Source organism: Camelus ferus, chromosome 13 (assembly GCF_009834535.1).
Source record: "Camelus ferus isolate YT-003-E chromosome 13, BCGSAC_Cfer_1.0, whole genome shotgun sequence".
Classification (NCBI taxonomy): Eukaryota; Metazoa; Chordata; class Mammalia; order Artiodactyla; family Camelidae; genus Camelus; species Camelus ferus.
Genome location: NC_045708.1, coordinates 16,020,725 through 16,047,206, shown reverse-complemented (window position 1 = coordinate 16,047,206; position 26,482 = coordinate 16,020,725). Strand labels below are relative to the sequence as shown.

At 47.9% G+C, this 26,482-nt stretch overlaps 1 protein-coding gene across 9 annotated transcripts; it reads left to right on the top strand.

Annotated features, from left to right (window-relative positions):
- The first annotated feature begins 8,206 nt into the window (after nucleotides 1–8,206).
- HTR1D (5-hydroxytryptamine receptor 1D) lies at nucleotides 8,207–25,828 on the top strand. 9 transcript variants are annotated; one of them, XM_032495426.1, is made up of 5 exons: nucleotides 8,210–8,434; nucleotides 13,350–13,443; nucleotides 17,693–17,768; nucleotides 19,017–19,751; nucleotides 23,277–25,828. In XM_032495426.1, exon 5 carries the CDS (start codon nucleotides 23,854–23,856, stop codon nucleotides 24,985–24,987), a length of 1,134 nt encoding a protein of 377 aa, XP_032351317.1. In that variant the 5' UTR covers nucleotides 8,210–8,434; nucleotides 13,350–13,443; nucleotides 17,693–17,768; nucleotides 19,017–19,751; nucleotides 23,277–23,853; the 3' UTR covers nucleotides 24,988–25,828. The 9 variants fall into 9 exon arrangements, 8 of the variants coding, with proteins under 8 accessions (XP_032351317.1, XP_032351321.1, XP_032351318.1 ...); XM_032495430.1 differs by lacking the exons at nucleotides 13,350–13,443; nucleotides 19,017–19,751 and adding an exon at nucleotides 13,524–13,604; XM_032495427.1 differs by lacking the exon at nucleotides 19,017–19,751.
- Nucleotides 25,829–26,482: the final 654 nt, after the last annotated feature.

Sequence of the window (26,482 nt, the reverse complement as noted above, 5' to 3'; positions counted from 1 at the left end):
GGCTTTTTATGTTTTGAAGGGAACGCTTGAGAACTTTTTTAAAAGGATGCTTAGGAATATCCCAAATGTATCTGTCAATTAATTATCCATGCCAGAAAGTTCTTTTGAATTTCAGAAACTGTCAAACTGCCTTTTTTTGGAGCCACAAGAGCTGATCGTTCCACAATACCTGAGGGTTAAATTTAGAAACATCCTTTTTTTTTTTTCCAGGCCACTTTTTAGAATTAAATTCTGGCTTTCAGCATGGCTGGGTCCCAGTGGGCGTGGTACGATGGGGCTGTAAAGTAATGAGGCTGGTATGTGTGTGGGTTTACAGCATCAGCCCTATTCCTCTCTGCTCAATTCAACTTGGAGAAAGAACCTGATATCTACCAACTCCTCTCTGTAATGAGAATTAAACAGTCGTATACACAGCGGAAGAACCCTTCAGGAACAAGGCTGCTCATGAGCTGTAGGGATACGAGGGGGAGAGAGGCAGGGAAGCAACTCTGCGGAGCCAGCAGCGGGGGGGCAGGCACACTGCTGGCTACTCTTCCTAAATCTCCTTAATCTCGGTTCCAGAATAGCAATCCCTCACTCCATACTTTATACTTTGCATGATGCTCCCCTGTGAATTAGGATCTAATCTGTCCCCCTCTGTCCTGTAAGAGAGGAGGATATGAGTCCTATTTCATTGTTGGAGGAACAGACTCAGGCCAAATGGCGAGAGCCCCAGAGCCAGCTGCCTGCGTTGGAATCCTGGCTCCAACATTTACTAGCTGTGAGACCTTAGGCAAATTAGCACCCTCTCTGTGCTGTGTCCTCACCTGTCAAATGAGGATAATAAAGTACAGCTGCTTGCTCAGGATCCCTTGGGAGCTACTGTATGGAAAGTGTTCCTCCAGGCAGTGCCTGGTGTCCAGCAAGCCATTAGCAGGTGGCACTAGTCTTTTTCCAACTCTCCCCAAGGAGACCTGGGGAGTGAGTTCAGCCCTCTGAGCCTCAGAGAGTTCATCCACAAAATGGGGATGATAATCCCCTCCTCAAAGACCCTTGTGAAGATTAATTAAGGGATTATTTGAGTGCTGTGCCCAGTGCCTTGTGACCCTCCTGGCCTCATCTGTTTCTCTGACCTCAGCTCTCTCTCTCTCTCATTGATTGAAATGTTCAGAGAAGTGCCGGCCTGGAATCCTCTGGGAACTGCAAGATCTTGTTTGACTGAGGGTGCTCTCTGCGTCTCCCCCTAAGTCTGGAGTCGGTCCTGTGATTTTCCTCCCCTCCACTTCCCCACAGCGGCTGCCTGGAGTCAGCCCCGCACTTCCTCCTGCCTGGTCTGACACATGTCTTCGTCCATCCTGCACCCTAGTTCTAGACTTTCCTGCACAGCACATACCAAGTTTGGAGTAAACCTTGCAATTCAACCACTGTCTGTTCAAATACCTGACTTTTATTGAACATTTACAGTCAACCCAGAAATGTGCTAAGTACTTACAGGCATCATTTCATGTGCCCCCACAATATAGGTACTTTTCTTATGCCCATTTAACAGATGAGCAGGGAAGTAACTCATCTACAGTCACATAGCTGGTAAGTGGAGGGGTGGGATGTAAACACACTAAAATCCTCACCACAGTCCTGAAAGGGGAGGAATAGCCCCCTTTTGCATTATTTTATTCATCATGAAATACTGTGCATCCAGCACGTGCAGCTATCAGTCTAGGGCCTGCCAAATGGAATAGACAGTAGCGGAGGAGATGGATGGGAAACTTAAAATATGTTGGGTAATTGCTAAGAAAAACATACTGCAACAGGGTAAAAGGAAAGAGCATGATTGAGAGCGAGGTGCTGGGGAGGCCTCCTCCAGGAGGAGACAGTTGAGAGGAAATTGAAATGAAGGGAGTGAGAAAAGAAATGGGGCTTTGGAGAGATGATGGGTCTTGCCCCAGGTCACCTGGCAAGAACTAACAGGTGAAGGGATTCAAAACCAGGTCTATGTGCTTTTCTCTGTCTCTCCCTGCCTCAGTTCTCCCTAAGACATTTCTAAAACTGCCTGGAGCTGGGACATCGAGTTAGAGGCTTCCTGCTAGCCATATGGGGGCAGAAGCATCAAAGCCCTTCTCAAGTGGCTTCGTTATGAATTAAACCAAGATACCAGAAAATCAGCTCCTCTTGGGGGACATACCTCCATCCATAAATAATTGACAAATTACACTAAGTTGAATGTGGCCTTTTTAAAAAAACAAAACAAAACAAAAAACCAGAACTGATCAATGGATTTTGTTAAAATGACCAGTCTGGCCCCATCCCCAAGTCGGCCTTGCTGAAAGTCAGGAAACCGTGTCCTCTTCTTTGCAAATGAAGAGATGTAGGACATTATCCCAAACCACAAACAACCCCTCCTCAGAAATTCCTTCCCTCCATGAAAAATTCTGGGGACCTGGTGGTGATAGAGGAGGAGAGATGTGTTCAAATTTGACACTTAATATGGGCCCGGTGGTAGATATTTCCATATCCTGTTTCATTTAATTCTCACCATAACCAGTGAAGAAGGCAGTAACATCCCCATTTTACAGATGAGAAAACTGTGGCTCAGAGAACTACAGTACCTGCCCAAGTTCACATAGTGAGAAAGTAGCAGAGGCAGAATTTTCTCCCAGGCCTAACTCCAAGCCCAGTCTCTTTTCTATTTATCTCTCTTCTATTTTCCAGGTTCTGCCTTGTTTATTCCCTGTCCTCTAACTCTGCAAGAGAGATATTATTATTCTCATTTTATAGGTAGATCATATGAATGGGTTGGTGGGCTTGTCCTCAATTTACAGATGAGGATACTGAGGGTCAGGGAGCTAAAGTATCAGAAATTGAACTCAGGGCCACTGGCTTTCCACTCACACCCCAGGAGCCCCAGGGAAGACAGAGTGGTGTGAATGGGAAAACTGGGAATATCAAGCTTGGCCTGTTTCCTTGGCTGGTTTAAACTTCTTACAATTTGTATCGTAGACTCTAAAGCCTCCCAACATCCTGTAGGGAAAGATTCTTGTTTTGGGGGTCACACCAAATGTCTCCTGGGAGCTGAACATCTCTGCTGCAGCTTAAACCCATCACAGGGTGATCTGAGCCTCCCTCCCTTCCTGGCCGCCACCAGCTTCAGCCTTCCTATCCCCTTGGAGTTCTATTCCCTAGGCAAAGCAATCAAGCTCTTAATTAAATTCTCTGGTTAGAAGTCAAGCCGGAGGAAAACAAACAGAAAAACCTCTCCTGCGGGATCTGTCTCTTCCTTCCAAGGAGGTTTGATGCTGGAGATAATATCTCTGGCTGCCCTCGGACATCCATCCCTCACTGCTCCCGGGGGCATTTCCTGTTGGCTCCTTCCCCGGCGCGGCCCCACCCAGTCTGGCCCAGAGGAAATTGCAATGGGAGGTGCGGGATGTTATCAGGAGTCTCGTGTGTTCCAGTTAGGAGTGAGTCTCTGGACTCCAGTCAACAGAGGGGTGGGGGCAGGAAGACTTCAAAGATGGGGAGGAGGAGTGGCAGGAAGCACTGCACTATGGGCTCGGGGATGTCTAGGCACTTGTCCCCAAGGACAGCAGACACCTGATCATGTGCATTCCCCTCCCCAGGTGACTCCCATGCTCCTCTGACCACACTGATGGACACAAGGAACCATGTGGAGCTGGAAAGAACACTGGCCACTGGACTGTGAGTCCCAAGCGCAGGGTCTAGTCCAGATCTTTACTCACTGCGTGACCGGTTAATTGTAATCAGAGCAAAATGTATTGTGGGATTACATGTTAAGTGTTATGCTAAATCCCACACATGGATGATCTCACCTCATTCTCACAATTCTATTTATTCTTTTTTTTTTCTCGAAAGAAACTGAGGCTCAGCCCAAAGTCACACAGCTGGTAAATGGCAGAGCAGAGATTCAAGCCAAGTAGTCTGTCTCCAGAGCTCAGCTAGTTCCTCCCTCTGGGTCTCAGTTTCCCTATCTGTAAATTAACAGGATTGGTATATTTGAACTCCAACGACCCTTCCAGCTCTGACAATCTGTTGTATTCAACATTCACTGGGAATTCCCTGGGCTGGGAATACCAAGGTAAGTAAGGCTTAACCTCTGTCCTCATGTTATAAACTCCTTGAGAGTAAAAGTCTTAATTATCCTTGCTGACCCGCACCGCTCACCCTGGCACTGTGCAGGGAGAAGATGCTCAGAATATTTGTTGACTAGACACATGATTCATGGCGGGGAGCACATGCTGGGGGAGTTAGGTTTAATTGAGGTCCCATCCTGTTACTGCCCTTGCAAGAGAAAGTCCCTTAACTTCTGTGTCTGGTTCTTTGCCTAGTGGCAATCCACAATAGTATTTCCTTGCAGGGTTACAGAGAGGGGGATGCATGTTAAGCACTTAGCCTAGTGCTTGGCACAGAAGAATTGCTCGATAAATATTAATTCCTTTCCTTGATGGATTCTCCACCCTTCTCTTTTTCCTTGACATTAGCTGGTGGGGGGCCAGCTGTACCCCTCTTGGTTGTCCTCAGGTCAAAACTGTGAACTAATTTCCCCTGCTGTGACAGGTAACAAACTTGCTTCATCAGCTCTTGACTGGTGAGGAAGGAAGAAAACAGAGAAAGGCTGGGCTTCTGGTTCCCTGAAAAGCCCTCCTCTGGATTCTGATTTGGATGCAGTCCTGGCTCCTCCCTGGAGGAGAGGCCCCCTCTGTCTAGACAGCTCTCCCCTAAAGAAATTGCAAACCACAGGCTGTCTGATGACAAAGCTTGCCCCAGACACTAGTCCCCTGATACACGATTCATTCAACCCTGTTCAGAAAAGGACAAGTCTGACTCCCACCTCCCAAGCAGAGTAGACTCCATAGGAGCAACAGTGTCTGAGTGGCTTCTTTCATTAATTTATCCATCCATCCATCCATCCATCCATCTTTGGTTGGATGTCTACAATGTGCCAGACCCAGTGCTGGGCATAGGGCATAGCTAGGTGAATGTCCCCAACCCTTCAGAAACTCATGATGTTGGGGGAGATGGATGAAAAATGGTTGTTAAAGGTGTGGCATTCCACCTACAATTACAGTGATGGAAACACTCATATGGGGCTTACAGTGTGCCGGGTGCTGCACTATGTACTTAGACACGTAATTTTAAGCTGGCTCTCAACATAACCCCACAAAGTAGGTTCTGTAATTGTGATCATTTTACACACAAGTAAACTGAGGCTCACGGAATTTAGACAACTTGTCCAGGGATGCACAGCTACCAAGAAGTGAAATCAAGATTCAAATTCAGTCTGATCACTGAATCAACACTTTCAACCCTCAGTCTGCCAGTCAGACCTCCAAGGAGAGAGCCATCAATTCTCTTCAGGAGGAATGAGAGGGACCCCGCAGAGAAGGGGATTTTGGAGCTGGGCCCTGAGTTGTGGTAAGCCAGGCAGGCATGAAAGATTCTGGAAATGAGAGGGATTCTGACCAATGGAAATGAGAGAACTTTCCACATGGAAGGAAAAGCATGAGCCAGGTTTGAGAAGGCAGCACATACAGAGTGGGAACAGACTGAGAAGAGCCTGGAATTCCAGGATAAGGGAGTCAGGACCTCTTCAGGAGGGAGTGGGGAGGGACTGGAGCTGTCTAGGCAGGAGACCTGTGTGTTTTAGAAACCTGCTTAGTGAAGCATGGAGGATGGTTTGGTGGGGGAGGAAGCTGATCAGGAATTGCCCCAGGTTTTTTTCATCGTGGTAGCAGCAGTGGGATGGTGATGAGACTGCTGATGATTTCCACGTGGGCATCAGAGTACCATGAATTGTCAACCTGCCCTGTCCAATCACGCCACTCCCCTTGCTCAAAGCCCTTCCCTGACTCCTGACTTACACCACTCTCATGGTAAAGCATGGGCTCCTTCACCTGACATTCAAGGCTCTTCATAAGCTGGCCCCTTCCTGCCCTTTCAGCCTCATCTTGGCCACTTTCCCCCACTCTAGCAACATCTACAGACTTGCAGTTTCCAGAACCAAATTCTCTATTTTAGCTTTTGTGTCTTTGCACATGAACACACGTGCACATGAAGGAACAGAGTTCCTTCTACCAGGAAATGTCTCTGCTTCCCTCCCCCCTTCTTTGCTCAGATGCTTCCTACCCACCCATCCAGGCTCAGCGTAGCTGTGGCCCTTGTCCACCTCCCAGGTGGAGTGTGCTCTCCTCTAAGCTCCTCAGGTGTCCCCACAATTCTCCTCCCCCACTCTGCTGTGCTTAAATGCATGTGAGTTTTCTCTCCTGGACTGTGAATTTCCTGAAAGCGGGGGCTGTGTTGAACACATCCACTGGCCCAGGGTAAGGGCTGAGAAGCTGAAATGAACCCTCTCCCCTAGACCTAGCCTTTTCCTTAAACCAGCTTTCCAGTGGCACTGAGCATCCCCAGCTGCTTTTAGTGTTAAATGATGTGCGCTGTGTTAGCGCGTGCTGAAATGCTGTACTAGGTTTACCCTCTCTCCTGTCCCTTCTGTTTCTCATCCCTGGTCAGGGTGGCTTCTGGGGCTCTTAGGGTCTTTTTAGTGAGGACACAACCCCCTGGGTATGTCTGTATTTGTGCTGCCATGTGAACTTCCCCACTGCAGATCTCAGCCTGGGACCCTGGCAGCAGCTGTAAATGGTTGGGTTGTGTACACAGGACCCTTTCCTCCTCTAGACTCTTTAACTTGGGCCATCAGCAGCAGTACCTATTTTGGGAAATGTCTAACATTTGACATTGGTCAATCTTCCTATTTCCTATTTGGGAAAAGAGCCCAGGGCCTGAGGAGAGTGGAGGGGGCCAAGGTGTGGATGCCGATAACTCCTGTCTATTTGCCAGTGATTTATTTGCCAGGGACTTGCATTAACACGAAAAGAACTTTTGCATTATTAATGGGCATTGATCACAGCCTTCCAAAAAAGAGAGAGGTTGAGAGAGATGAAGGCTTTAGGCCAATCATCAAATGGTAAACCAGGAGGGTGCGGTGTGGAGAAAGGAGGGGAAGGCCAGGTGGGTAAAGAATTTGTGGAGCAGAAGGACATAGAAGGACACTGGAAAGAAAGTCTGGAGGAACTGCTGAGTTTTGGGTGTGCCAGATGTCAAACAACTGTGTGGGCTGTAAATAAGCCAGTGGCTGTGGCTGCTGCTGGCCTTGCCCTACACCCAGCTAAGGAGACTTCACCACAAGAGCTGTTGCCAGGGACAGAGGGTCACTTCATAATGAGAAAAGGGCCAGTTCATCAAGAAGACACAATCCCAGCAGCGGAGGCACCCAATAACAAGGCTTGGAAATACACAAAGAACAAGGAGACAAAAAGCCGGTAAGGAGACAGAAGGCCAGCCCCACCTGAGGGCGTGAACCTGGAGACCAGAGGTGCCCAACCCTGTGCCTCCTCAGTGGACGTTTCACATTGTTCCTCTTTGAGCTCAAGTCTTTTCTCAACCCTGGTTCTCAGAACCAGGCAGATTCACCTCGGGACCCCTCACATCTGCTGGAACCTGGGGGTTTGGGTCTGCTGCTCAGAATCTGCTTCTGATCTCAACTCCTTACTATTCACTGCCCTCCGCTAGAGTGTTGTTTCCCCATATTTCTGCAGGGCTCACTCCCTCACCACTGTCTTTGCTCAGATGCCCCCTTCCCAGTGAGGCCTCCCCTGACCTCCCTATTCAAAGCCTGCACCTCACTCTTCATCTCCTTTCCCCGCTTTATTTTCCTCCATGCTATTCACCTCTATCCACTTCGTGTTTTACTTACTACATTCACATAAGCTCCATTGGGTCCACATCAGTTTTGTTCACTGTTATGTCCCCAGTGCCTAGAACATGCTGACACACAGATCAATGAATATTTGTTAAATAAAAGGGGGGAAAATGTCTAACTAGGGAGGAACACAGGGGACAGGGATGGAGAGGGGAGATCAGGCTTTCACCAAGAGTCTCTGGACAGGGCCCACCTCTCACCAGCCCCTACTGCGGACCCTGCCCGTCCTCTCCTACAGGTGGGGACACGGGAGTGCGGAGCTGGGGCCTTCCCCACTTCCTTCCTCAGCGCCCACCCGCCCCTGGGGCTGCGGCGGCCGCGGCGGGGGCTCGGAGCTCCGGGCCACCCGGCCACACTGGAAGGGGCCGAGCCTCCCTCCCGGCGGGCGGGGGGCCGAGTGGGGAGGGAGCCTCACGGGGGAGGAGCTGGGGGAGGGGAGCGAGGAGGAGCGGCGGGCGCGGGAAGAGGAGCGTGCAGGAGCCGCAGGGCGGAGGAAGGCGGGGATCGCGAGGGCGCGGGCCAGGGAAGAGTCCCCGGGGCGGCTGGGCGGGTGGCGCCCGGAGCTCGACTGGGGGTCGCGGTGGAGATGAGGCGGCAGCCAGCGGGGAGATGAGGCGCTGCGCGAGGAAGCAGAATCCGAGAGGGCGAGCCCGCTGTCCGCACCTGCGTGTCCGGGAGCGGGTAAGCACTCGGAGCCTGGGGCCGCCCGGGAGGGGCGCCGGGGCCCTGGCAGGTCGCAGTCGGGCGGTCCCGGAGAGCTGGGCGGGGAGGCGGCGCCCCGCGGACCCGGGCGTCCCTCTTCTCGGAGCCATGGGACGGGAGGGGCGCTCGCGGGAAGGGGTCCCGGAGGACCTGCCCAGCCGGAGGGGCGCGTCCGGGGGCGCCGTCTGGAGCCCCAGAGTGGAGAGTGGGCCGAGGCAGAGCCCGGGGGCGGCTGCCGAATCCCTGGCGCGCGTTCTGGATGCCCCGCGCCCCAGCGAGATCAGGCGGGCCGGGAGGCACCCCCTACCCCGGGCCGGGGGCTGCGACGCCCCCACGTGGCCTGGGCAGACGGAGGGAAGCCGGGCGCCGCCCCCTGCCGGCCAAGTAGTCGCGCCGCAGGGCCGCCCCTTTCTGGAGAGGAGTCGGAGCGTCTAGTGTCCCGGGGGCCCTCACTTGCTTTGTGACCTTGGGCGGGTCACTGCGTCTCTTCGAGCCTCGGTTTGCACATCTATCAAATGGAGAGGCCACTTCTCCCACCGTGCGGGATCCGTGGGAATAAATGAGAGACCGTATGGATGCCTTTTTATAAACTGTAAAGTCCAGTACAAATCCCAGCTAATTACATAATGTCCGAAATGGAGGGGCATTAAGAAATATGCTTTATTGAAGATACAGAGAGGGGAATAAATCCTGCCCAATTTATGCTGCTTGTAAGAAAATGTAAGACTGAAGTCCCATGCCTCACTAGCTCTGGGGCGGTTTAAGGATTAAGGGCTGGAGCTCTCAGTCAGACTGGCTGCATTAGCAAACAGGGCTTGGCTATGTACTAGTTGTGTGACCTTGGGAAAGCCCTTAACCTCTCTGAGCCTTGTTTTCTTCCCGTGTAAAATGGGGATTAGAATAGCCACCTCAGAGTGTTGGGCAAATCAAACAGGGTCATTGCTCAGCTCAGCACCTGGCCGCAGACAACAGTTCAATCATCATTGTTCTGGTTGGTAGGAGTAATCTCCCACTCTCTTCCTTGGAATCTAATCAACCACACGTTGTGGGTCTTTGCTTTCCTCTGGAGGGCACAGCCACCAGCCTGGGTCTCAGTTTTCCTGACAAGGACATCAGAGGACCTTTTACCAACAGCAGCCCGCAAAGCTACATGGGCAGCGGGGCTTTCTGCAGCCTTCATTCCTGTCCAGCTGGTGGGGAGAAGTGGGTGGTCTCTGTCATGGAGGCATCCGGAAGCCGGGACCTAGAGGATGGCATGGGAGGGAGGGGGCTGGTCAGCTGGACCTGACTGTCAGGGCCTAAGTCTCCTCCCCACAGAAGTGCCTAGGATAGGCCCAGAAATACAGAGCTACCTCCTCCAAGTTTGTCAGTTACCTGAGGGATAAATAATGAAGATGGGTACCCCGGGTCATCCCTTCTCTCCTAGGCCACAGATGGATGACTATTCTTTTTGGTGACAGTGATGTGATTATGAGCAGAAATACAGAATCTCAGAACTGAGAGTTCCCAGGACCTGAGAGGTCCCTCTTATTGCACAGATGGCTCCCATCCTCGGCCCATGGAGGGGCAGGGGCCTGCCAAGGCCACCAGTGTCCTCCAGGAAGCTGAATTCAGCAGGCCCTGTTCAGTCTTTAACTTTCTCTGCTGACTTCTCCTTCCCCTGGAAACACTCTCATCTCCTGGCTCCTGTGACTTAACACTCATATTCTTCCTCTTTCATCTGTTGTTTTTGCAGGTTCATCCTCCCTTCTACAGGCATTAGCTGCTCTGCTCTCCCAGGCCCTCCTCTCTCCTCAGGGTAGACACCCTCCCTGGGTGAGCTCATCCACCCCAATGGCTCTGGTTACCACCTCTGTGCACGTGACTCATAAATGCATGTCTCCACCCCGATCGCTCCTCAGGCTGTAGATCCATCTATTTGTTGTCAGGCAGACACTATTCTAGGCCCTGAAGATGTGGCAATAAGCTAGGTGGAAGGTGCATGGTGGTGTAGCGGGCAGGGGAGACAAGCAATAAACAAATAAGCAGAAAATATCACATATGGTTAAGTGCTAAAATGAGCATGAAGTGGGGTGAGAAGGTAAAGGTTGAGAGATACTTCATGGGAGCTGGTCAAAACTTTGCCAAGGAGGTAAAATTTGAGGGGGAGCAGCTGCTAAGAGATGAGGTCACAGAAGTGGCTGGAGGGTGGGGGAATCATGGAGGGCCTTGCAGGCCATGGTGAGGATCTTGGATTTTGTTCTAAGATGGGAGCCATTGGAGAGTTTTCAACAGGAGAGGGAATTCTGTTATCTCTCCTCGGCTCATCTGAGCCTGACATGATGTTACTCTGTGTTGATTGCAAGCCTACTTTGCTCTGGTCTCTGGAGTGGGGAGGAAATAGGTAGGTCTTCAGGGAGCTTCCAGGCACAGGCACTGGAGGCACAAACAAACCTAGAGTCAGGAGAGGGTTCAAAGGATAGAGATTTTGCATCCAGTTGGCCAGGGAAGGCTTCCTGGAGGAAGTGGCTTTAAGAAGGGCCACAGAGAGCAGAGAGCAGATTACACTAGATATGTAGGCAGAGGAATGGGAAAGATTGCTCTTCCAGGCAGAGGGAACAGCCCAAACCAAGACAGATGCCCCCAAATGTGTGCAAAGAAGTCAGGGGAGAGGAGACAAAACCCAGAGGGGAGTGAGAGGTCAGGCTAGGTAGATAGGGAATCTGGGCTATTCAGAGCAAGGCCCTGGACCTGGCCATTTATTTGCTGTGTAACTTTGAGCTAATTGCACTACCTTTCTGAGCCTCAGCTTCCTTGTTCATAAAAGAGAAATAACCGGTTAAATGCTGGGGAAGAGAGGGAGGGAGGGAGGGAGGGTTCCAAGTGTTAGGGATGGATGAGTAAGAACAGGATAATGCCTACAAAGGAAGTCAGGAGGGGCCGGTGTGGATGAGGAAGATCGTGGCTCAGTTGAGTTTGGGTCCCCTATGAGACATCCGGGAAGGATGACCGAAGGATACTGTGGCCACAGGTACAAAGATGGGGGGTGGGGGGGACAAAGTTAAAATTGCCAGTGTCCTTCTTTCATTCATTCTTTGAGCAAATCAGTACTGAACCACTGAAAGTACTGAGCCCAACACATACAGCTGTGAACAAAAACCAGATTCTGCTCCAGGAATATACCGTCTTGTGGGAAGAGAGACCCACAAGCACTGCATACAGGATGGGAGATGTACAGTATGAATCATGAACGTAAAGCACCAGCTGGCACAGAGCAGGGAGGCTGACCCCACTTGGGTGGACGGAGTGGACAATTTTCAGCAAAGAGGAGAGAGTTGAATTTGATCCTGAGGGTGACATTGCAGTTGGACAGGTGGATGAAGAGGAAGGGTACCCCACACAGAGGTCCCTGGGCTTCGTGACACACATGTCCCCCTCCCTTCTGGTACCCAATAGGGAGACAGGCAGTCAGCAAGTGAGCCCAGTCGAGGGGAGTACAGTATGATGTATAATAATAAGTCCAGGGTGGTGGGGAGGAGGGAGGATCAGTTCTATCCCTTGGGTCCAGAGAAATCTCCAGAGAGGGTGGAGGAGACAAAAGGAAAGGCATTCCACGTAGAGGGAATAGGCCATGCAAAGGCTCAGAGGAGTGAGAGGACCAGAGTGTTTTGCAGGAAGAGGTCTTAGCCAAGCTGGAGGTGTGGTCTCTTGCTGAGTGCAGGTCAACAGGAGGATGAGAGGAGAGGGCTGGACTGTGCAATCTCTCGGTAGGTAAGCAATGGGAAACAAAGGGAAAGGACATGGGGTGCAGGCCAGGTAAGATTTCACCAAGCTGCAGTCCTGTGGAATAGGTGTCATTGGCCCCAGCTCCTCTTCACTTGCTAATTCTGTTTATCCTCCAGTGCTCAGCTTCAAAGCAGGGGATCTTAGGGTTGCAGCAGGTTACTTGTCCCCCCTACTATCCCGTGGCTCCCTGCATGCTCCACTGTCATCCTCTGTGGTCCCAGGTTCCAGGAGGGTTTCCCCAGGGCCAGGCCACTGTGTCCTCCTAAGAGCAGGGTCCAAACCTGTGTTGCCCTTGCCAACAGGTGATAAGCTTTAAGCAAATAGCTATTGAATGGATGAGGAAACAGGCTCAGACAGGTTGAGTAACTTGCCCAAGGTCACAGAGCTAATAAATGGCAGAGCTGGGACGCAAATTCAGCTTACCTAACTCTAAAGCTCTACCTGACTCCAAAGCTTACGTTCTAATCACGGCTGTATTGTACCTCCCAGCAGGGAAAGCAGATGGTGAATAGCAGCTTTGGATCCTGTAAGCACCAACAAATTCAGTGTTTACTTTCTAGGAAATGGATTCCTGTTGTTAGTACCTTGTTTATCCAGTCTGGAGAACACCGCCTCTCCTCTGTCCTGAAAACAATTTCACTCCATCAGCTCAGGTGCTTTCTGGGGACCCAGATGTGTAGCATCTTGGTGGGGATGTGTGTGCAAATTGAGCTCCAGGGCCAGGGGAGACCGCCCTAAAGTCTTGCAGAATGTGATCTGCCCCACCAGCCTGCTCCAGGATAACTTCCCTAGTATGGAAACTCAGATGAGGGGTTGGAGAGGGGAGGATTTGAAAATTCCAAAAGTATATGATGTGAAATGGGCATAAGAGCATCTGGATACTCCTGTCCTGGATGCTGCTGCAAAGAGGAGGCAGTGGTAGGAGCACAGATGCAAGTCCAAAAACTTGGTTTCTGCCTGTAACTCACTGTGTGACCTTGGGTAGGTGTCTTACTCTCTCTGAGCCTTTCTCCCTGTCAGCATCATCAGGGATTTGGCCTAGATGATTCCTAAGAGTCATTCCTGCTCTGTGACACCCTGAGGGTCTTCTTAAATTTTGGGGCTGACATTACTATTACCCCTCACACAGCTCAGCGTCACCTGGGAGCCTGTCTGAAATGCAGAATCTCAGGTCCGACTCCAGACCCACAGAATCAGAATCTGCATTTTTAACAAGATCTAAGGTAATGCATGTGCACATTCAAGTGTGAGAAGCGCTGCAGTAACCACCTTCCTGCCTTTCTCTTTGGGCTGTGCTGAGAAGGCAGGCAGAGGACTACGTGCTTAGCGTGGGACAGTGTCTATGTTCCCTCCTGTCACTGGGCCTGGCAGAGACCCCATTCAGGTAAGACTGACAGAGCCCGGCACATAACAGGTACCCACTAGAGATTTTTTGAACATGTGCTGGCATGTGTGGTTAAATATTTGTGAATGAAGAAGGGAGTGGAATTGACTGGACTCAGCACCTTTTATGAGTAATGGAGCTTGAAATCCAGCAAGCCGGGTTTCCATTCTAGATTTAGAGTGTCCTAGCTTTGGGGCCTTAGACAAGCTATTTCTCTAAGCCTCAGCTTCCTCCCCTGGGAAATGGGTATAATACTAGCATCAACTTCAGAGGGTTGTGATCAGACTGAAATGAGTTGATAGAGGAGAAAAACTTAAAACAGTGCCTGGCACAAGTAAGCTCTTAATACTGTTGGCCATTACTTTACTACTACTGCTATTCCAGCCCCTGCCCACACAGCACCCAGTGCTGTCCCAACCCCTTCCCTAGATTGCATGGAGTTCCCTGAGGACAGAGTCCCCAGCTGACCCCTAGGGGGCGATATCACCCCTGTTGTAACCCCCTGGCTCTACAGGGGAGCTAACCAATAGAAATATAATGCAAGCCACATAACTTAAAAGCTTTTGCACAGCTAAGGATACCATCAACAAAACGAAAAGACAACCTACAGAATGGGAGAAAATATTTGCAAATGATGCGACCGACAAGAGACTAATTTCCAAAATACACAAACAGCTCATACACCTTAATATTAAACAAAAACAACCCAAAAAACAAGCAATCCAATCAAAAAATGGGCAGAAGACCTAAACAGACATCTGTCCAAAGGAGACAGACAGATGACCAACAAGCACATGAAAAGATGTTCAACATCTAACTAATTGTTAGAGAAATGAAAATCAAAACTACAGTGAGGTATCACTTCACACCAACCAGAATGGCCATCATTAAAAAGTCTACAAGTGTTAAATGCTGGAGAGGGTGTGGAGAAAAAGGAACCCTCCTACACTGTGGGTAGGAATGTAGTTTGGTGCAGCCACTATGGAGGACAGTATAGAGGTTCCTTAAAAAAGTAAAAATAGACTTACCATATGATCCAGCAATCCCACTCCTGGGCATATAACCAATGAAAAATATAATTCAAAAAGACACATGCACCCCAATGTTCATAGCAGCACTATTTACAATAGCCAAGACATGGAAACAACCTAAATGTCCAACAACAGATGACTGGATAAAGAAGATGTGATATATGTATATAATGGAATACTACTCGGCCATAAAAAAGAATAAAATAATGCCATTTGCAGCAACATGGATGGAACTGGAGATTGTTATTTTACGTGAAGTAAGTCAGAAAGATAAAGAAAATGGCCATATGATATCTCTTATATGTGGAATCTTAAGAAAAAAAGGACACAAAAGAACTACTTATTATTTATAACTTAGATGATTGATTTCTTGAATGTGTAAGCACATGTGACTGTCCTTTATGATAGGATTACTGCATTCTGTTGATTCTTGTTTTGTGGTTGGCTTTATTCTTTTGATAACTACTTAAGTTTAAAACGCTAAAGCTCTAAACTGTTCTCTAAACAATGAACAGTATATATATATTAAAAACATTTTTTAAAATAAAAGAAAAAAAAGAAATACAATGCAAGCCACAAATGTAATTTTAGATTTAGAAAATTTAGAGGTAGCCACATTAAAAAAGAAAAAAGTGAAATTCATTTCAATTATATATTTTATTGGTATATCCAAAATATTATCATGTAACTGATATAAAAATTATTAATGAGATATTTTACCTTCTTTGTTGAACTAAATATTTGAAACTCGGTGTATCTTATACACTTACAGCAACACATCTCAGTGGCTACATTTCAAGCTCTCAGTGGCCACATGTGGCCAGTAGTGGCTACTCTAGAGTTTCTCAGCCCTGGCTCTCAGTCCCAGCTGGGCCACACATTGCCTATGTGGCCTTGGGCTAGTCATTTCACCTCTCTGGACCTCAGTTTCTTCATCTGTAAAATGGAGAAACCAACTCTGCCCCATAGGGTAGTATTCGGGGCAGATGATGAGAGTTTAAAACCTCTTTGCCCTCCTCCTGACAAGCATAGGAGAATTCAAGGAGAGCCTTTGTACAATGCATTTAGTCATTAAGGGTGGTCCCTTCCCTGTTGAAGGTTGGTAATTGACCGAGAGCAAGGCAGAAAGTAGGAAGGGGTTGGATTCTCCTGTTCCCTGTTACGAAGGCCTTGGAAGCAAGCTTTACCTGTCTGACTTTTTAAAGATAACCAGCTTGCCAGTGATGAAGATAACCAGAGATCACCCAGACTAGCAGTTTCCAAAACTGGCTGCACCTTAGAAACATATGGGGAGCTTTGAATAATTACAGTGCCTGGGCTCTACCCCTTGGGGGGTGAAGCCTGAACATCTTTTTTTTTTTTTTTAAACAGTATTTATATGTATTTTTAAGTTCCCTCAGATGATTCCGATGCACAGCAACAGACTCTCTGATCTGGCCCAACCCTCTCATTCTCAAGATAGAGAAACTGAGGCCCAGAGGAGGAACTGTCTTATGGGAAGTCACAGAGAATTAGTTGCAGAACCAAGCCAGAGCCCCAAGTTCCCATCTCTCAGTCCAGTACTCTGTTCTCGGGGCCCATTCCTCACCAGTTCATGGAGCCTTTCAGAAACATTGATTGACCTCTTACCCGGGGCCAGGTGTCAGGGCTATAGGAGTCAAATAACATAAGGTCTCTGTACTCAATGTCCAGTGATGGAGACAGCCCTGTGTGGTAAGAGCTGTGGTGGTGGGCATCCAGAAGAGGGGTACCTAACCCAAGCTGGACTGCGGGCAGGTTAAAAAAGGCTTCCTGAGGAGATGCCAGAGTTCAGTCCTGAAGGGTGACTTAATTTCTGGGCAGAGGACACAGCGGAGACAAAGGTGTAGAGCAGGAATGAGCACTGGGGCATGGGAATGGCAGCAGGGTGCTGGCAGGAAAATAAGCAGATCTGTGCTGCTGGAAAGTGAAGGCCACCGCCAGCTAGGTTCAGAGGTGATGCTGGACATGCAGTTAAAGACCAGTTTATGATGAGTCTCTTAAACCAAGCTATGGAGCTGGGACTCAGTTCCATGTGCAGTGGGAGCCGCTGGAAGATTTTAAGGGAGTGACAATGGTCAGACTTGTAGTTAAAAGGAAGATTCTGGGTGTGATATGGTGAGAGAATGGAGAGAGGACAGGAACGGAGGCAGGGAGACCATTTAAGCCAGAGAAGATGTTGGCTTGTAACAAGACAGTGGCAACTGGGGTAGAAACGAAGGAAAAGAGCCAAAGCCGAGTTAGGTTTAGGCAGAAGAATTGTTAAAAATAAAATGTATGGAGCATCCAGCACATGGCTGGTGCTTTCTACTCATCTCCCTCAAACAAAACAGCCCTATGATGTTGATACTGTTATCTGCATTTTCCACATAAACAAACTGAGCCCAAGAGGTTAAATGACAAGTCCAAGATTTCCCTCTGACCAATAGAAGTGGTACCTCAGGTTCTTAGGCACTTAACCACTACTTTTGGGGGGAAATTTTTATAAAAACAAAAGTGCCCAAAACACAAGTATGTAGCCTGATGAATTTTCACAAAGTGAACACAGCCAGTTCAAGAAGCAGACCGTGACCTTCATCCAGCAGCACCCCACCCCACCCCATCATGATCCCTCCAGTCACTGCATCCCCGAATCAAGCACAAAACACCAGCATGACTTCCATCCACGTAGGTCAGTTTTGCCCGTTCATGACCTTTATGAAGTTTGAATCACACACGGGGCATGATGTTGAGTTTCGTCTGCTCTCCAGACATCTATGAGATTCATCCGTGTGGCAGTATGCGGCGGGGAGCTGGGGCTCGGTCTCCTTGACATGCAGCGTTCTGCTGTCTGAATATGCCACAATGTATTTATCAATTCTACTCCTGATGTTTGTTTGAGTAGTTTCCAGTTTGGTGGTGTTCAATGGTGCTGTAATGAACGATTCTTGTACCCACCTTTTGGTGAATATACATACATGTTTTTGTTGTGTATATAACTGGGAGTGGAAGTTCTGGGTCAGAGGCTTAGCCACTTTTTATTTTTTTGACATTTTCCAGATTTTGTAATTAGAGAAACTGAAGTGAAAGGTTGACTTGCTCAAGAAACTGATTAGATTTCAAGATTTGCATTCAGGTATGGATTGATTGGTTGGTTGGTTGATTGATAGACACACACCCGTGTTAAAACTTTTCAGTCTCCCTCACATATTTTATTTCACCCGCATGACACCCTCAGGAGACAGACTTGATACCCTGATTTTACAGAAGAGAGAGCTGAGACTGTGGGAGGTCCTACGTGGTAGAGGGAATGAGATGAAATAACAGATGTGGATGTACTTTGTAAAATACAAAGCACTCTTCAGATGTGTGGAGAATGATTTCCCGATTTCCCCATCCAGGGCTCACTCATCCGTACCACACAGCTTCTAGAGAAAGAACAGACAGGAATTCCTCTGTGGGAGATTTATTCTACTGCAACAAATCTTTATCACAGCCTTGGTGTTTTTTGTTTTTTGTTTTTTTTCCCCTACAAAAGGATGGGACTGGCTTCTGAGAATACGTTAAACCCATACGTCCTTTTTGTTTCTGGCAAGGTTTTATGACTCGCTGAGTTAAAATAAAGATGCTTCCTCAAGGGGAGGTGACTGATCTCCCTGCAGGCTGAGTGAGTTGAGCTCTGGGTGGGAAGTCTTAGTTAAGAATCATAAAAAAAGAACACCTGCCGTGTGGTAGCCACTGTGCCTTCCCTGAATCCACATAGCAGTTCTGGGAGAAAGGTGCTGGGACCCCAGTTTACAGATGAGGAAACGCACAGGAGAAAACCCTCTGTCTGGTTACTTTTTCTCGGGGTCTGTTGTGTCTGTCTGAACTGGCTCTACTAGAAGTGTGAGTTGGTACAAATGAGCTTTCCTGGGTCCAGAGGTCGCTCATGGACATCTAAGTTGATAAGAAGGAGTATCACTGAGCCTAGAAGACTCCTTTCTCCTCCTCTCCTAGGGCAGGTGGTTCCCCCTTCTGTCTGCTCTTTTCTCTGTCTGCTCTGTTCTGCCTCTCTCTGCAGACCTGTTTTGTTTGTTTGTTTGTTTGTTTGTTTTACTTATGGCTTTTCTGCTCCTCCCCCAAACTTGCCCTGGCTTCGGTCATGGCTGTGGCCGGATTCCTGCCCCAGCATCCTTAGCTTTCAAGTTGCTCCCCCTTCATCATCTATTCACCCAGCTGCTCACAGTCTCCTTTATAAATTCCCAAGAGAGAATCTGCTGGGCTCTTTTTGGCTCACATGTCCACCCTGGTCCAGTCAGCTGTGGTCAGTGGGGCTCTGTGGACCAAGTTAGGATTGGGACCCAGGTCTATGTGATTTTTTTTACTTCCCACCCCTCTGCAGAGACGCTGGAGCTGGGGGATACACAGGGTGGCTGGAGTCTGTGTGATCTGGACTCCTGAGGAGATGCTGCTGGAATAGAGGAGAGGCTGAGGAAGGTCCTTGCTGCTGCTGTGATGGCTCCCGGGAGTGTCGTGGGCAGGGAGGGACCTCCCTGGTATGGCTGGTAGTTCTGATAATGGCAGACATCACTCACTAAAATGGACGCTGATGCCTTGTTTCTGGTGAGGGAAGAGACCTTGTTGCCTGGAGACCTGAACATGGTTGGATACATCCTAGAGAAACCAGAGAAGTCATCATTTACTATACTGGGCATTTGGATACATGTTCTTACCAGTTCTCCCCAAACTCCTGTGAAGTGTGAATTATCACCTCCATCACTGAGGCTCGGAGAGCTTAAGTGACATGCCCAAGGGCCACAGAAAGAAAGTGGAGCCAAGGGAAATTGTGACCTGAGCCTGCCTGACCTAAAATGTATACTTTTAGCTACTCCCCTCCAGCTCTGTTACCATGGTTACATTTGTTCAGGACTCTACAGTTAAAGCACATCACATACATGATCTTATTGGAACTACTAAACACCCCTTTGGGGCAGCATAGCCATGCTGGTGTTCCTGTTTTTACCAGCGAAGAGACTGAGGGTCAAAGAGAAGTCATGACTTGCCCATGATTACCCAACTCGTCAGTGGCAGAGCTGGGACCAGAACCCAGATCTTTGGGGTTAAGATGTATCAAAAGGTACTCATGTGTCATAATTGATGTATCAGTGCTGGGTGTGTGGTTCTCTTTTTTTATAATGTACAAAATTGATAAAGAAAAATTACAAATATATCATTCCTTACAAAAGAGTGTGTGTGTGTGTGTGTGTGTGTGTGTATAACATACATCCAGATTAAAGAATAATAAACATCCAGATACTTGCCACTACCTTAAAAAATAGAGCATCACTGATACCTTTAAAACCCCTCCACAATTACATTCCTGCTTCCTTTCCCCTCCAGTGGTAACCACTATCTTGAATTTTATATTTAATGTTTCCTTTCCTTTTTTCTCATGGCTTTTCCACATATATTTATATCCGTAAACAGTTTGTTTCTTCTGGCACATTTTTGATGTTGGCACGGAGTGTTTTGTTTGTGAGAATCGTCCACTTTGAGGCGTGCACTTTGGTTTGTCCATCACAGGAATATGCCACGCTCTCCCATGCTGCTGCTGGTGCGTGTTTGGGTGGTTGCCGGCTTGCTGTTACAGTCACCACCACGTGCCTCTTGTTCCTGTCCGCTGGTGAACACACTGAAGAGTTTCTCTGTCTTCTATACCCGGGAGTGAAATGACTGGGTCATGAGATAGTCATTATATTTTTAGATTTAGAGATAAGACCAAATTGTTTTCTAACAAGGGCCCTCCAATTAATATTCTCCTAGTGGGAAGTGACAATTCCTGTTGCTCCACACCTTTACCAAATGACATGACATGACCTAGATTAAGATTTTTCACCTATCTGCTGGCTGAAGATGGTATCTTATTGTTGTTTTAATTTGCACTTTTAATTTTATTACCTGAAGTGTGATGGGAGAGAGCCTGCAGTCTATGGTTGGTGATAAGAGTGACAGTCTGTATCTTTATAGGCAGCTGGATTGTGGGAAATTCCCCTAATTCTGTTCAAGCTGGAGGAGGACAGGAGAGGAGAGAGACGGCCTCAGAACTGTGTAGCTTCCTGCAAAATACAGCCCAGCTTTCCTGACCTGAAAGACAATCGGCCCTGTCTTTCTTCCCAAGATGTCACCTACCAGCCCCTCAGGCCTTTCTGAGCCCACGCCTTTCGCTAGAATGAGGTCATTGGAATGCCTGGAACCCAAGGAGTGAGCACCTGGGTTCATGGGACAAGCAAACAGCCTTCCTTCCGTGAGAAATGACAGCACCTCACTCACCCAGACCTTCTGGATGGAAGAAAATTCCAAGCAGTCCAACCCGACTTCATATTTTCCGTGTGAAGCAAAGTGGGAGGAAATCTTCAGCCAGAGGGCTTTTGGGTGGAGCATGGGGGCGGAGAGGGTGGCAGGAGGGATCACCATTTTCACTTATCACCATGAGATTCCAAACCAGATTCATTCCTGGAAGCATACATGCCTTAAGGCTTTTCTGCCTGAATTGTGGAGAAGAGTGGAAATTTCAGAGCCGGCTCTGAACCCGGTTTTTCCACTTCCACCTGGGTGACCCTGGGCAACTGACATCACCTTTCTGATCACTGGTTTGCTCATTTGTAAGCTGGGGGCCATAGGTGGAGTGACTCTTAGCCCCAGCCCCAAGGCTAACTCAGTGTCTGGAACATACCAAGAGCCCCATGAAAGATACTATGATAATATCCTTCAAACTTTGGGAATGTTTTAGAGCGGGTGGCTTAAGATAGGTCTTCTTAAACTGAGGCTATTTCCTCTCCTCTGGGCAGGTATTTTTTTAAAGATGAAGCACTTACAATTTTGGGGGGCAGGAGGGAAGATACTACATTACAGGTTTAGCTTCTTAATGTTTTAAAATCAATCAACAGACATAGACTGAACCTTCCCAACAAAGCCCTGAGCCAAGTCGACCAGAAGGGAAGGAGGATGATAATGATTATCGACACCTCCCAGCCTTTTAGTGGGTTTCAAAGACTGACCTTGCCAGCAGCAATGCAAGGCCCACCGCAGCCCTAGTTGCAGGTGGGGTGGCTACTGTTTTGGGGAAGAAACCTGAGACCTGAGGACTTGCCCAAGTTCATACAGGAAGGCTGGGGTAGAACAAGGGTAGAGCCCAGACTGCCCCAATCCAAGCCAAACTCTCTCCTGTGCCCTGCTACCCCCACAGCTGGCACCAGCCACCTCCTGAGTCCTGTCCACTACCCACCTCTGCTGTCTGCACTCCAGCCTCTGGACCTTTGCTCTTGCCTTTCCAGCCACCAAGAATGCCATCCCCCCCGACTCTGACTACGGAAAATCTACTCCTTAATGTAGGCAACCAGTGGAACAGTACGCAACCCTTAAGATTACTGATATTGTGGGAGTGACTGATGGAGCAGTGTTCAAAATATATTAAATTGAAAAACATACAAACTATGAAACAAATTCATACATAAGTATAATGATCACATTTTTAAAGAAACGTGTGTGTATGTGTGTGTGTGTGTGTGTGTGTGTGTGTGTGTATTCTGCCTTGCCAGCTCTATCCCAGGACCCTTGAAACTACATGTATGCTTCCCTTGCTGGGCTGTGAATGCTCTCAGGGCAAGTCCTATTTGCTAAATTGACCGGGAAGAGATCAAATGAATCACAGGGGTTCCTGGTGGAGTTGTGGCATTCCACACAAGGCAGGAGGAGACACAGTGGGGCTAAGGCATCTTGGCATTCTTCTTGCCAACCCCATATACCCAGGGGCTGCCTGCCAGGCTCCATGGACTACAGACCCCAGGGCTTGCCCACGTTCTAAATACTTTGAAGCCCAGATTCAAGTCTAGAGGTACAGAGGAGAAAAGAAAGTGATTCTTCAAAAACTTTTGGTGACCAAATTTCCAATTTTCATTTGGAAAGCCAAATGTATTTTCTGGATTTGAATTTTCACCATGAAAAATGTTCAGGGTTTTTATTTTTGCAGTTAATTTCTTTGCTTAACCCAAAGGTGGTTTTATTTTTGCTTTTTGTTTTGTTTTAAGAGTCATGCATGCTGTAGGAAATTCTAGGAAATATGGAAATTTCATAAGAACAGAAGAAAGGTCACCCTCCACCAATTCCTAGAGAAATACATTATAACAATTTGGTATCTTTCCCAGTGGCCTGTGTGTGTGTGTACATAGTTATTTTGTTTAGTTTCCATTCTTGCTGAATAAATAGGAAGATTTCTGATTCACAATTTACAGAGCTGGTTTCATATACTTGTAAGAAGCCTGTGATGCTTCCAGCAGCTATGATACTTTGCCCACTCTGGGAATTGTGGGGGTGGGCGCATTGCCCTCCCCTGTATTCTCCTGACACTTGTGAGAATGCCAGTTTCGCTGCAACACTCCCAGCACTAAGCAGCATCCTTTTAATCTTATAGTTAATCTCAAGTGTCTAAATTGTCCTTCTAGAGCCTAACTCAACTTTTTTTCTTTCTTTAACTGCTCCCCCTCCCCCCACCAGAGCTTCTAAACATGTGCCCTTCTTGATGAACCCACAGTGATCTGTTTGTTTTGCCTTCTAGCTCATGCATCCTTCGAGTCTTGGTAACCAGAATGTTTTGTCTGTCCAGGCTCAAAACGTTCAGTGGGACAGGAACCAAAGTACCTCATGATGTGTCAAGACAAACCTGGAAAGACTAGGAGCTGTTAACTGGCCTGCCTCAATGAATCATCTGGTACTTCTTTTTGTCTCTAGTTTTGAAAGCTTCCCAGAGGCAACCTGAAATCCAGAATCTTCTCAGAATAGGATGAGGGAAATTCTGAAGTTTTCATTAAACACATTTCTCCCTCAAGCTTTGGAAGGAGCCAGAATGCCAAAGGCAAGAATCCCTGAACATCGCCTACACTGTTGTGATATCCTGATAAATGTCTAACAAACCCAGCATGTGTCCACTGGGCCTGACCAGCTGCTGGGCAAAGTTCCAGAACAATGAGACATCTTGGGATTCATCTGGTTTGGGAAAGACCTTTAACTCCCACGTAGTAGTCACCTAAGTGTGTTCTTTAAATAGTCAAGTTTTGAGGTCTTTGCATGGTGGTCGGTTCTGAGGGCAAGAAACAAAAGGATGACCTTATTCTGTGAGCAGGATTGCTGTGAAAGAAGGAGCTGTGTGTGTCTGAGTCTGTGGGAAGAGAGAGCCACCTAGAATGTCCCCGCCAAACCAGTCAGTGGAAGGCCTTCTCCAGGGGGCTCCTAACAGATCCCTGAATGCCACAGAAACACCAGAGGCTTGGGATCCAGGGACCCTCCAAGCCCTCAAGATTTCTCTTGCGGTGGTCCTTTCCATCATCACACTGGCCACAGTCCTTTCCAACGCCTTTGTGCTTACCACCATCTTCCTGACCAGGAAGCTCCACACCCCAGCCAACTATCTCATTGGCTCCCTGGCCATGACTGACCTCTTAGTTTCCATCTTGGTCATGCCCATCAGCATCCCATACACCACCACCCACACCTGGAGCTTTGGCCAAATCCTGTGTGACATCTGGCTGTCTTCGGACATCACATGCTGCACGGCCTCCATCCTGCATCTCTGTGTCATTGCTCTGGACAGGTACTGGGCCATCACGGACGCCCTGGAGTACAGTAAACGCCGGACAGTGGGCCATGCGGCTGCCATGATCGCCGTGGTCTGGCTCATCTCCATCTGCATCTCCATCCCACCGCTCTTTTGGCGGCAGGCCAAGGCTCATGAAGAGATGTCGGACTGCCTGGTGAACACTTCTCAGATCTCCTACACCATCTACTCCACCTGTGGGGCCTTCTACATCCCATCTGTGTTGCTCGTCATCCTCTACGGCCGGATCTACGTGGCTGCCCGGAACCGCATCCTGAACCCGCCTTCGCTCTACGGGAAGCGCTTCACCACAGCCCAGCTCATCACAGGCTCCGCGGGGTCCTCGCTGTGCTCGCTCAACCCCAGCCTTCATGAGGGGCACTCTCATTCTGCCGGTTCCCCTTTCTTTTTCAACCACGTGAAAATCAAGCTTGCTGACAGCGTCCTGGAGCGCAAGAGGATTTCGGCAGCTCGAGAGAGGAAAGCCACTAAAACCCTGGGGATCATTCTGGGGGCCTTCATCGTCTGCTGGCTGCCCTTCTTTGTTGCATCTCTGGTCCTCCCCATCTGCCGGGAGTCCTGCTGGATCCACCCAGCTCTTTTTGACTTTTTCACCTGGCTAGGCTATTTAAACTCCCTCATCAATCCAATAATCTATACTGTGTTTAACGAAGAGTTCCGACAAGCATTTCAGAAAGTTGTCCATTTCCGGAAAGCCTCTTAGTCTTATTTGGTGGTGACTCTTGTTATCTTTTATGTCCTGTAATCCCATTGGAATTGTCTCTTTTATTTTTCCTAAGAGTTGGGTTAATCCTGGTATCTTGGGTTTTGGTTCATCAATAGAATTGTTCAGCATTCTGTTTTTCCTGTTGTCTTCTTGACCTCAGCCACCAAAAGTTGGGCAGCTGTGTGAAAACGGACAAGGCTGAAGTTGGCATTTAGTATAATATTTTCATGGTTCATCAGTTTTGGAAGGAAAAGACACATAGCATTTCCCATGGATGGAATTTGGGTGGAAAGCTGCCTGACTCTATTGGTAGACCCCAGGCTCAAAGGGGGAGGCTTTCTGGTCTACCTAAGTTTTGCATGACACTCAAAAGAGGGTAGATGAGATTAACGACCTGAGTTGAAAGAGAATTTGGAGTTGGTTGGAGGGATTTCCATTCTGTGTGGCACCTTGATTGGAAAATAACTCTTAAGTATTCCTCCCACTGAGTCCTTCTTAGATTGAATCTCTTTCAGTTGTTCATGAGGAGAGATTCAGGGTTTGCGATGCCAGATGTAGAGTGACAGAGAGAAATTCAGAAGCCAGGGGCAGGGAAGTGGGATGGTTGGAACCAGATCAGCTACCCTGTGCCCATCCTCCCTCCCCAATATCTCTGCACCATCTTAATATTCTGAAGTGAAAATCTACAATCACCCCTATTGAAGTAGATTGACAAGATTTGTACCTACCAAGCTTTACACCATTCTGAATTTTTTTCCCTGAATTATATTTTTACATCCCATTCTTGTTAGAGATTTTAAGGTGTTGAGTCTTGTCAAATAAAAAGCATGAGACATCATGATCAGTAAAGTCTTTGAGTAATTTCCCCCCCTCCACCATGGATGTAGAAACATTTCAACTCAGTCTCCAGCATCTACTGAGCATGTACCACATGCATTTATTATCTCATTGGAGCCTCATAACAACAAAAGTCAGTATAACATGAAGATTACAGCTGAGGTCCTGAAGCCTCAGTACAAATGCAAGTACAATCAGTTTCTGGTTGGGTGACCCTGGACAGCTTTCTTTTCTTTCTTTTTTTTTTTTTTTTAGTGGAATCTGTTGTTTTTATTTATCTAGCATTCATTGCTTTTTGGACAGCTTTCTTAATCCCCCTTTGCCTCACTTTCCTCAAATGTAAAATGAGGAAAATAATAGGTATGTTATTGTATATTTTAATACAAGAGCTCTTATCATTCTAGAGATACAGAAACTCACCTGCCCAAGGTCAAGCAATATAAAAATAATAGCTACTATTTACTGAGTGCCTGCAATGCTCCTTGCATACAATTTCTCATTTGCTCTTCATCCTCATTTTACAGATGCAATAAGAAACTTGCCTATGGTTAGGGAAGGTTTCATCTAGAGGAGGCACACCAGCAGACTCCCCAAAGATGGGCCTTTTTGGGATGGAAGACTAAGGAAGGGGAGGTGTGATGAAGCTTCTTGGGGA